This window comes from Danaus plexippus, chromosome 26, assembly GCF_018135715.1.
Source record: "Danaus plexippus chromosome 26, MEX_DaPlex, whole genome shotgun sequence".
Taxonomy (NCBI): domain Eukaryota; kingdom Metazoa; phylum Arthropoda; class Insecta; order Lepidoptera; family Nymphalidae; genus Danaus; species Danaus plexippus.
The window spans coordinates 3,167,754-3,180,509 of record NC_083554.1 but is presented as its reverse complement, the minus strand read 5'-3'; the positions used below and the strand labels follow the sequence as shown (position 1 = coordinate 3,180,509).

At 28.4% G+C, this 12,756-nt stretch overlaps 1 protein-coding gene and 1 long non-coding RNA gene across 2 annotated transcripts; both read left to right on the top strand.

Moving 5' to 3' along the window:
* The first annotated feature begins 166 nt into the window (after positions 1-166).
* Positions 167-1,891, top strand: LOC116774325 (uncharacterized). The gene is made up of 6 exons (XM_032667025.2): positions 167-390; positions 484-509; positions 663-751; positions 834-922; positions 990-1,113; positions 1,678-1,891. The coding sequence occupies exons 1-6, from the start codon at positions 351-353 to the stop codon at positions 1,823-1,825; spliced, it is 516 nt and encodes a 171-aa protein (XP_032522916.2). The 5' UTR covers positions 167-350; the 3' UTR covers positions 1,826-1,891.
* Positions 1,892-3,003: 1,112 nt separating this feature from the next.
* Positions 3,004-5,679, top strand: LOC116774345 (uncharacterized). The gene is made up of 3 exons (XR_004353763.2): positions 3,004-3,177; positions 3,367-3,482; positions 3,750-5,679. It is a non-coding gene; the product is annotated as an uncharacterized LOC116774345 (long non-coding RNA).
* Positions 5,680-12,756: the final 7,077 nt, after the last annotated feature.

Below are 12,756 nucleotides of genomic sequence, written 5' to 3'. Positions count from 1 at the left end.
TCTTTAAAAAGACAAAAAATTAATTATATCATAAAAAAAAAAAAAAATACAAAACCGCATTTATTAGAAATCCTTTAGGAATTCTGGGATAGAGTGGCAACCAATGACTATCATTTTGCGCGTTCGTAGTTTAACAAGGTATGTATATTATGCGAGGTCATTCTATTTTAGTCGCCATCCAAACAGAACAACGAATCTTTCTCATTTGTTTAAGTATATTCGAACAAATTAGAGATATAATGGGTTTATACAGTAACTCTTCTTTGAAATCATATTTATAACGATAAAAAAATTATCTTGCCTTATTATAAATGTGAGATTTTTTTGCAACATCCAAGAAATTCGTAACAATGTTAATGTTGATTTACATTTGTATTCTTGTCACTACATGTAAGTATCATCAATAATTAATTTATAACATTTTTATATAATTTTTAATATTTATTCAATTTCATTCAAATAATTCATTCATTCATTCAACAGCAGGTGTAACTTCTGTTGACACCCAAGTAAGAACAATATTATTATTATTATATTACATGAATGAGAAAACACATATTTCAATGTTGCCAGTATCATTATTTTATTTGTTACTGGATTATTATAAGATAATTTTTATTTTTTCTTATGAAAATAAATGATAATGAACAATTATACTTCAGAATACTAAGCCGGGATGTTCAGAGGTTGGTGATTGCCTCATTAGCAAAGATAGCTGTAATAATGTCTGTGGATGTGACAGTGCATCAGCGTGAGTTTCTGTCCTAATAAAATTCAATAATATTCTGTATTTTACAGATAATATTGTATTGTTAACGGTATTTTTATTTCAGTGTACTCTTTTACAACGAAACTCTAGGCGAATGTGTTGTAAACGTAAAAAAGCTTTTAAACTCTCTCACTGAACGATACAATACTCAGGGTAATAATTGAATTTGTTTATTCGATTAAACTCGTCTCTTTTCATATACGAGTATATTTTGTTTCAGAAAAGATACACACAGAAGTGAATAAAGTGTTTCAGGGCGTGATGATATCTGTTATATTATTCGTAATTTGCGCTAGTGTGTGTGCATTCACAGCCTGTGTATACTGCTGCAGAATAAATTATACGTATGTATTAAATTAGCACTAACAGCAGTTAAGAAGGGATTTTTTTTAATGTCATATATTTGATCAGATTCATACAAATGTACATTAAGATTTTACTTTTTAACCTGTCTGTTTAGTCGTTGGATTGCTTCGTTAATTTAAACACTGGCCGTTTTTACTTTTTTAAATTTTAAACTATGGTTTCGCTTCTCAGTATTTTGACTAAGAGCATATATATTAACCTTGTACTTTCCATTTGTTTTATATAAAAACTTTGTTTTGTTATTTTCGTCGTTGAACTGTCACTTGTCAAGTGTCAGAGATATCGGTAGTATCTTGTATAAAGCCTTACTTTGTGCGAACGAAGCCATAGCATAAAAAAACAGCAAACAAAACGTTGACATTTTCAAACCATTTCACGGATCCAGTGCGAATGAAGCCATAGCTTAAAAAAAGTCTTACTTGATAGAAATGTTAATACAATTATATGTAAGATATTTTGAGTTTCTGTGTAATATTAATGAATTTATTTATTAATGAACTAGTTGTTAGTTTTTTCTGTTGAATTTTTATCGTGCCTTGCAGGGATAGACGTCTACAAAACGATGTTGAAGCTCTAGCGAGTAAGCTGAAGAGAGAGTGTCGTTTGAGAACTATAAAGAAAACTCCTACTAAGCCAGCCGAGGAAAGTTGCAATATTGTTGTAGCTGATGCCGATATATATGTTGTTTGACATTTCATAATTATAACACATCATTATCCTCTCGTCTTAATAAAAGCGTTTTCGTTAAATACAAAATGGTATCTTTTAAATTTCAACAACGTATCCATATTTTATATATAAATATTTTGATATTTTGTTAACAATTACAATTTGTGAATAAATTTTGTAATTTTATCTACCATTTCTGTGACATAATATTCTACAATATAACCTGAAAATCAATAATTGCATTTATGCCAATAATATTATAAATATAATTAAGAGACTTGTTTTAATAACAAAATGTATGAATACATTATTATATGAAATATTCCTAAAATTATTCTCAAGTTTCCAATATCCTTTTAAATGAAACTAATATATTTTCGGATATACTACGCGGATTTTATTATTTTATTTTAAAGCCTCATAGTCCCGACGTTTCGATTACTTTTCAGCAACCGTGATCACGGGCAGGCGAGATGTAGTTTATCCGAAAAATATTAGTTTCATTTAAATGAATAAAACTCGCGAAAGTTTCCAATATTCTCTTTGAAAAGTAAATGGAAATTTTATTAATTGTCCAGTAGAATTTAAATTCAAGTGTTTATTTTAACATTGGTTAAATGTTAAAATATTTATAAAAAATCATTATGTTCTAGCGGAATCGTTGGCAAGAAATCTTTAAACTTATTCCGATTTTTACTTTTTCTGTTTGAGTGATAACATAATCCATTTTAAAAATAATATTCCATTTTTACCGTTCACACTTTTTTTTTAAATTGGACAGCCTTGAGTGAAAAACATAGAAAAGATTTCACTAAAACATTTCTAATGTAGCAAAATTATATCATAGTAAGAGGAGTTCATTCGCTCTTTTGAATTTAAGTAATGTAATGTCCGATAGAAAATTATATTGCGTCGTGTCATTAAAAATGTGCTGAATAAAATAATATATTATCACCACCACACTTGTCATTAATTTTTCATTTTATAGATTTGAATCAATGGAAATAAAATTAACGTGTTATAAATTACAAAAGCTTTCTTATTAAAAAGTATTATAGAAAAGCCTTTCCTATCAGAAACTTTTTTAGTTTCTTATCAAAAGTTTTTAAATTAAAAAAAAATGTAGAATATTAAGAAAATTATATACGCGAATATGTGAAAAGAGGTCAATATGGATACTGAATTCATTATTTATGACATTGACATTTGACACTAAGAGATCAATATGGCATATTCCCTTAAACAGAATTTCAAGTTTTAAGAAAATATTCTATTAAAATTAAAATGTTTGCCAAAAATAACGTGTAAATTATGGTTCTTTTGGTGAGGAAACTAACGATGCCACTTTAAGCAAGGTGAATGCTTGAAATAAAGTAAGTAAAGTGTAGTTGGCTGAAAAAGGTTATACTTTTTTTTGTTTTGATAATTGTATTGAAAATTATATTTAGTACGTGAAGATGTACAAGTTTGGGTAAAATTAGGGTTGTTTAATTGTTAATTGAAGTGAAATCTAGGTTGATTAAATAGGGATATTTACTAATACTTATATATTTCTATTCCAGCATTCAACTAAAAGAATGGAAGACAATAGTCTTCTGGACATGGTGATTACAACTGTCGGGGTTATTATAACTATGGCTCTACTGAGTTGTCTTTGCTGTTTGTGCATGAAATTAAGGTAAATATTTCTATTTATTCTTAATTGAAATATCCGATTATAGTTTAAACATATAATAGAAATCTACAATCTCAAAGAGAAAAATTTTAAAAGAAAAATTGTAAATTTTATTACATTTAATTTTAGTATTCTTAAATAACGTTATAAAGAATTTTATTTTTGATGATTAAAAGAGATTCAAACTCTACATTTATTAGGAGTGCAACTTAATTGAATAATGTTTCTATAGAGATTTAATTAAATTAAACTCTATTTAATGAATTACAGTGATTTGAAGATGCAACGCTACGTTCTAGAAATGGCAAATAAAAATGGTGTTAAAATTGATTTAGACACATTGGATTCAAAGAAAGCGCAACCGCAAGAGGTAAATGAAACATGTACTATAATGATACCGGATGTCGCCATAATACTCTAGAGAAATTTATGACAGAATTTAAATGAATCTTTAATATATGCGCTTAAAGTTCACAATGAATTTACTACATCAATCATTGCTGTACTGCATCAATAAGTAGATTGGAAATACATGCAAATGTTATGCTGCTATGAAAATATTAAAACAATAAGCAATTATGCATACCGTTCAACATCATATAAAATGCATAAGCAATGCTTAAAAAAATAAGCAATAATTAAAGATGTTTTTCATGTGTAGTGTTACCACACTTAGCTTCTTTGTTAGAAAACATTTGTATCTGTTTAAAGTAAGCAAACAATTTGGGCATATCCGCTTAATTTACACCCCCAGTAGTCTTTAAGATACTTATAGTAATACTTAAAGGAGCAAATTAAATAATTCTAGTTAAAAGACTTAGTATAAAACCCTGTGGGAAGGTAATACAAGTCATTTATTAGCGCACATTGAATTGACCATGAGAATGTTTTTTTTTTTATAAAAGTAATTTCTACTTTTATAAGTTATAATTCATATAGTTAGGGCCTATATGACACATCTAAGTTTGTTTACACACAATAAGTAAGAAACCATAATAGTTATGTTAAAGGATATTGGAATGTTTGCAACAACCATAATGTTATATAAGTTTCTTAGTCTAAGGTTTGAAAATGTATTGAGTGAGGTGGTTAAAATTTATTTTTTTAGAATATAATTTTTTTCCCATTTTAATATTAAATGATATAATTAGTCAAATATCGAGAGCTGGATAACTGGAATTATAGACACTATATTTTACTAATACTTTTTTTTATACATTATAAGAGACATTATTCCATTTTTTTGTGGATCTTGAAATAGTTAGTGCCAATAAGATTATATTGTACTTGCTCTAGATAAAAAATATGTAATGTTTGAAATTTTCATTAATATTTTATTATTCTACGCAATTCTGGATTGCCTTTTATTATGAAGTGTCAAATTTTTTGTTACGTTTATCTGTTGTTATTGTATAATTTTATATTTAAATAGCATTAATTATTATCTGTTAAACACTGTAATTTACGGCATTTCACAGTTTTTTTCACCACAGATCTCAATGTTTATATATATATTTGAGTGACAGTGACAGTGACATTTCACATACAGCCAAATGGGACAGTTGTAGTTTAATTACATGGTAAATGTATTTATTGTAAAACCACCTTATCTCACTATGTTTCCATGGTTCCTAATCTATACCAAAATATTCTAAATTAAGTAAAATTACTGGGTTTACACCAATGTAATTAGTATGATAATAAAGTGTATGGCCTAATATGGTCATAATTTTCTAATACAACTAAGTATTGACAGCACAAAGTTTAGTATAAGCGTGTTTAATATTTTAAATGATAAAATGAGATAAGAATCTATGTATCTCTGGCCTTTTTAAATGAATAGTTGGGCTATGGTTAGAAGTTTTTAAAATATTTTCGGTATTCTGGCCAAAAGTCAGATATTTTTATAATTAATCATCGACCATTAATCAAGTATACTAAGGAATTGATAAATTTTCATTGTAAGATAATTATTTTTTATCACTAGGAGATGTAATGGAATTTTAAAATTTATTAAATTTGTGAGATTCTTTCTCGGTTGATTTTTTTTTCCATTGTTTGGTGCAAGTATAATATAGAAATTGTGATATATTTATAAAACACATCCTAAAGTGAGTTCAGTGTTCGTAGATGTAGGCGTGAGATTTTCGTTTTATAAAAAAAAAAAATACTGTTTTATATATTATCTAGTCATTACTTAGTGTGTAGAATATAATACAATGTCTAAACTTTATTTTTCTTCAGACTGAGTAGATGTAAATTTATCTCAATATTAATAAAATTTTAAACAAAGTTTTATTTTATACCACTTTATACTATTTCCTATCTGTGTAGTGATTCAAATAATTATGTCACATGAAATCTTTTTTTTATTTCAGTGACACTACTAGTGAAAGATATTGTAAATAACTAGTAGCAAGTTGTAGTGCCTTGGTCATAAAAAAAAAAATACAATCCTTGCTTCCATCACTCTGTACAAATGAATTATTTTTATAACTATAGTAAATCTATATGATTGTATTTTCGTCTACTAACTTTGAAATACATGAAAAATGTTTGTGCCTTTGTTTTGTTTTTGATAACAATTATTCTTCCATATTGTACTACATGAATAGAATAGATAGTATTAGTGGATCTGTACGCGCACATAATAGATTGTAACTTGTTATAAGGCACTGGTATTTTTAATGTTGGCATTACATTGTATGGTCTTGCCTTGAATTATTTTTTTATATTTTTCAGAAAGAAAAAAAAAAGATTTAAACAAGTATAATATTTTATTTTATACCACTATAATAATCTACTGTACATATGTATTCTTTGTATCAAGTATTCCTTTTTAGATTACTTTGTTTTTTGACAGTTACTGCCAAATGTTATATTCTTCGACTGATGATATGAAAATGAAAATTTGTCTGTTTTTTTTTTAATATTTTTTTTTTGTAATAAAATATATACCGAAATTCTATCGTTTTTTATTTTTATTACTAACACAAAAAATTATGACGTGGAAGCCTCTGTGTGTGTATTTGTCTGTGGCATCGTAGCTCTGAAACGAATCGGCTGATTTAGGTGTATTTTTCTACAAATATAGGTACACACATGTAAGAGTAACTATTTTCTAAAACGAGGTACGATATTTTTGGTCTATGATTACACGATTAAGTGTATCACGTCTCCACGTATAATCAGCAAGTGATGAAGGTTTTTAAAATTTATTAAAAATAAAATTGTGTTATCATTATTTAAATAAAAACGAGTCAAATATAAGCTCTGAAATGTACGTATGTAAAATAATAATGCTACAATGATTTAGTCTCACCAATTACTTTTTTTAACTACCACTTAAAATTCAAGAAATTTAATTGTCATCAAAGGCTTGAAGTGGCAAGACTTATAATATTAGATCAAATAATCTTATTGGATGCGTTTTTGAACGCGTTTGAAAATATAAACTTTAATGGGTACAATTTCTTACTGGGTCGATTTTCTTGTTTTAAATTTGGGAATATGATTTTCTATTGATATTGGTACTAAAATTATTTATATAATCTGGATGTATTCGATCTACTATATTTAAAGTATGTATACATTTGGCCTTTGTCCAAATTGTTGAAGTGTTAGTTCAACAGTAAATAATAATTTGAAAAGGCAACATATTCCTCTAACGTGTACTTGATAATATGGAATTTTGTAAGCATGCAAAGTAATGAAAAAATAAAGAGTTGAAACTTTACTTGAAAGAATAGGTAAGTGACTATATTTAGAGTCAGAAAATTTGAAATGTAAATGAGGTTGTATAGACGGTACATTAAAGTTGACCAAATTTAACTTGTAATGAGATTTAAGACTTCCGCGAGTATTCGAAAAATATTAATTCTATCTATTTAACTTCTGTTAAAAACATTTAAATAAGTTATGAGGTATTTTATTTGAATAACATTCTTGAAAAATAATTATTCTGTATTGATATACTTTCATTTAAATAAAAGTTAGGTTTTTGGATATTACTACGCGTTTTTATATTTTACAAGTACATAATCTCGACGTTTCGGTTCCTTTACGGCCTGTAATAATAAAAAAAACCGCATTATATCCGAATAGCTTAGTTTTATAAAAGCAGTGTTGAGTCAAATAATTTAATAGACAAATATAAAATATAGAATGAAGTATAAAGCAAGATACGAACCTTTAACTTTTTTGATATATAAAAGGCGACAAATGAGTAGACGGCCTACTTGATGAAAGGTAGTCATCGTCGCCTATGGACCTCTGCAACATAAGGGTTGTGGCGGACCTTTATTGTGAAAGAAGGAGAGGAAAGGGTGGGAAAACGGCAAAACAACCATCTCTCTCACTCATCGAAATAAACGCAGCCATTATAAGTTCGTTGATACAACACGCTGATCTCCTATGAGAGGGTGGAATACCCCGATCGAGCCAGCTCATTTTCAAACTGTAGTTACTTGACCATAGCTAGGCTTCTTCTACTTGCTGACAAACTTCCGAAAAATTGCATGTCTTTGCTTTGTCGTCTAAGCTATTGCGCCTTGACTCGAATCGTCAATTCTTAATTTTATTTTTTTATTAGAATTAATTAATTAATATATTTAACAATATATCTAGTTGGTAAATGAATAACAGGAAAAGAGCAGACAATTATTTATTTTATTTGCACAGATTGAACAAAGAGCAGTATTCACGGTTTATAAATAGATTGAAATTAAAACATTTAAAAATAAATTGGCGATTTAGTCAAAATTTAATACAGTGTCAAATTAGCTTAATTTGTTGAGAAGAATTTTTTTTTAAGAAACATTTCATAAATAACTTATCAATTTATTTTTATATCATGATAGCTAATGTAAAATATGTCGTTTAAAATACAGGATCTATAAAAACGCTTAGTACCAGTATAATTAACACAAGTTTGTATTGTTTAGTAGTCTACTTTAATACTGGAACTTGTTGAGTTATACGAATGATAACTGTTGATTCTCCGTATATAGAGACGAGGCATTTTGAATAAGCTGTGCTGAAATCACAAATGTTAAAGCACCATTATTTCCTTTATTTCTTTGTTTGATTCTTTATTATTATTTTGCATATTTCTTTTTTGTTAAAAACTACCTGCAAATAAATAAAATTGTTAATAATATTTGTGTTTGTGAACTTAAATAGAAAATCCTTTTGAAATAAATTTATTTCCATCTAATTTAATAGGTCTGTGTTAAAGAGAAACTTTCAGATAACGTTAAATATTTTTAGAGGTTTTTATTTTACTTTGACATATAAATCCTTGATATTTTATGCCTTCTATGAAACCCCCATTTTCAAAAAGTATTATTGATTAGCAGATTCCCTGACAATTGATACTCAATTACGCATTATCAAGTTATGTTTAGTTTTGTAAGGTGGTAGAGCCTAGCTGTGGTTAAATTACTACAACTAGAATATGGGCTGGCTCGACCAGGGAAGTACTACCTTTTCACAGTAGATAGGCGGGAAGCAGTCTTTAATGGCTGCGTTTCGTCCGAAGAGTGAGAGAGCCGGTTGCCCTTTCCTTTTTCCCACCCTTTCCCTTTTCTCTTTTCCCTCTTTCCCAAATAAAGGTGGCAACGCATCCGCAAAATTATTTTGCGGATATCTATGGTCGATGGTACTACCTCCATCAGGTAGGCCGTCTGCTCGTTTGCCCCCTTTGTCATAAAAAAGAAAGCATTAAAAGGAAAAACTTAGTTTAACTAACCTAATACTTTCTGTAGTGATATAAAAAACTATTTTAAATTTAATCATTTGGAGTCGAAATGCGGATTAATTTACGATGTATTCAGTCACGGCCCTTTAAGTGTATATATAACACGCAAAATCCTTAATTACGCATACGGGTAGATAAAGATATTGAATTTCCGAATAGTGGCATTCAGGACAGTCTTAAACAGATAATTAAGATGCGAGAACTTAATATCAACCTTAACCTAGACAGTAATCAAAAGATAAGATGTTTATGCTGCTAGGGTATGGGTGTTATATCAAATGAAAGAAGAAATCTACAACTAAAACAACAAATTTTAACTTAAATAAGTTATAGTACATTTATGTTGTGCATATTCTAATCGTAGGGGTGTAATCATGGTTATCCCAATACTAAACAAACTATATGCATAGAAAACATTGTAATAACAATTGTAATTAAGTATGTTCCTTAAATGGGAGACTACCCATAATTCTGAACCCACAGCTATAAGCAAGAACCGCTCGGAAGTAAATTAGCTGACTTTGACTTACCGCAGTAAAAAAGGTCAAGATGTACTTGATATTTATTCGAGCTATGATGAATTTGATGAAAATCGTTGAATGTTGTAGTTGTTATTATGTTTAAAGCTAAATAAATAAAGGTTTTTGGAATTAAATATCACAAAACCTATATATATATATATATTAGTACATACCTATTGATTAAAATGAAGTATCAGTTTGGATGTATTTTGTAGGGGCATTTTTGATCGGGCAGACATTATGTTTGAACTTATGGTAACAGGTTTTTTGTGATGCACTATTATAATATGCATAAGTGTTCAAGAAACATTTTTTTTTATTCGTATTAATTACATTATTATGTGAATTTAAATAATAAAGAAAACGCTACAAAAATTTAATACATTTTTATCACAACCAATAAATTGTAATAAAAATAGTCAAAATATTTTCAATATGATAATTTTTTTATCTAATTGATAATTTTAAATCAATATTATAGGAGTTTCATTAAGTCGCTAGATTTTATCAACGTAGCGGCTTTGTGTTCGAAGTTTACCAGCAAGTTTATTAACTAGCTTACGCTTTATATTAGCTTAAAGTATATTATGTCTCATTTCAGCTCTTTAGAATCTACCTACTTACAAAATTTTATCCGATTAGGTAAAGGAAATACAGCCATATTAATCGTACATCAAAATGAGTAGAGCTAATATATAGAAATAACAAATTATATATAAGTTATACGCATTAAAATGATAACTCACCCATACCCTTCTACAATATAACTGGAAAGTGGTTTAACGAGTTACTCTTTTCCTCACTAGTTTACAAAATCAATGGTTTTTCAAGAAAAGTGTGTTGAAATTTCTCAGATTTCATATATACTTATAAATCTTTACATATTTGATTTCTAAAGTGAAATTTAATAATCTTTGTATGCCACTTGATGAACCTGAGACAGGTACGTTTTTTTAACATGCCTCATTTAAATTTCATCCTAAATACAATCACACTTGACTTCCGTTGTACTATTGAAGTTGTTTGATCATTACAGCTTCCCCTTTGGTATATAAGCGTCAAACAGGTTTGATTGATTGAAGGGAGACGTTGTGTTTAATGAAATATCTAACAAAGAGTTACAAAGGGGTATAGAAACTACAAACATAGTTGAAACCCCTTTTCGAAACTTTGTAACGAAAATCTGGTACTCTCTGATACCTTCCAAATTTAAAATATTCAATCAAACTGAAATTCATCATATGCGTATCAGGATATATAAAAAATATGAGCGTCTAAGAAACGTGATGAAAATAAATTAAAAGCTTTCTTCACTGTTTAGCACATTGATATGTTGTTGTCAAATTATAGACACTCAAATAACAGTTGGTATAAAACAAAGACGGAGGCAAAATTTTCTATTAAGCTCTACATTTGAGGTATGTGAAAGTATATAGCATCGTCTGGATGCGAGGAAGATGTATGTGGAAAGGGGGAGGTTTATCGTGTATTCTACCGAATACTGGTAGAGCCGATCTACATAGAGGATTTGTAAAAACAAGAATGGCTGTTTTACGTTCGCGCCCAAGCTTGATTAAGTTGGTTTTAAATTAAATGTCTAATAACTAAAAGCGGTAACAGTACTCCAATTCCAGATACATTCTGAAAAATTGTAGTAAAATTACATGGTCGCTTTTGGGGGAAAACTATAAGTTAATATTTTGGTTTCGTTATATTTCTAAAGATTGTCATTGTCATTCCGAGATTGACTGAAGTGTGAAATTAACATGATCTCCCATGGGCTCTGGTGCATTGATACCAAACTACAATTGTGATGTCATCTGCCTAACCATAAGCTCAACCGCTCGCAGAAGGCCGCTAACGTATAGCGATAATAGAAATGCAGAGAGAAAAGCCCCATGAGGGACACTACTTGTAGAGTATAGATTTTGGTAAGTTATAAATTCAACCCATCAATAAAACCCATCAATAAGAGTGTCAGATCTGGACACTCTTATGCATGTATTAAAAGATACCCTCTTAGAACTTGTATTATGCCTGCTTATTTTACCTTCATAAGCATATTTGCAGACAGACAATCTGTTTGAACAGTTTTAGGTCAAAATGTTACGATATGAAGTACACATAGAATTTTATTTCAATTTATACCACTCGTGACTACACTTGATTTACTTGTATTACAAATATTTTACATTTAGTGATAAATGTAACTCAACTTAAAATATGAGTGATAGGATTTTTTTTAATACGAATAAGGTTTTGCAAATATCCATTACTTTGGAAAAAATATATATAAAACGAAATAAATAAGTGTCATTCATGAGACAAGTTAAATCCAAGAACAATCGGAAAATGGACATCAAATTGTTTTTTGGATTATGGCACATGTCAAAATCAGGAATCTTGATTTATGTTATGCTATTTGTAAAATTACATAAAAATATATGAACCTCTGTTTATTCTTGCTAAAAATATTATTAGTAAAAGTACAGTATTATTATTAAAAGTACAGTACAGTTGTAAACACCATCGGTTTTTATAATCTAAATGAGGCTCAAATGATAAGACTTGAAGCTAACATTTAAATAAAATATTCAGTTTTGACAAGACATTATTATTATTATTATTTCGGAGGAGCTTTAATATTTCAAAATAACGTAATTATTATTCAAAATACGAGGAGGAGTTTACAAAAAATATATTTATTTAGAATAATTAAGACACTTTCAGAAGAACTTAAATTCTGAAAAAAGACATTCGTTTTTGTGTTCCATTAAATCATTTTTCTTCGTTTATAGCCTCCATTCACACGTAAATTCATACTCACATTATAAAAACTAGTTAAGATATTAAATTATTGTTATTATAATCTCGAAAACTCTGTATAGTGTACAATTTCCTGTAACAATTCACCGAGTAAACAATCGTGGACCAAGATTCACAACTTCGTAAACATCTGCGACAAACTTCATCATATACAATGAAACTTCAACAGAGT

Coding starts and splice junctions, on each gene's coding strand:
- LOC116774325 (XM_032667025.2), top strand. CDS start 351: ATGTTAATGTTGATTTACATTTGTATTCTTGTCACTACAT. Junction 391..483: donor TTGTATTCTTGTCACTACAT/GTAAGTATCATC, acceptor TTCATTCAACAG/CAGGTGTAACTTCTGTTGAC. Junction 1,114..1,677: donor TGCTGCAGAATAAATTATAC/GTATGTATTAAA, acceptor CGTGCCTTGCAG/GGATAGACGTCTACAAAACG.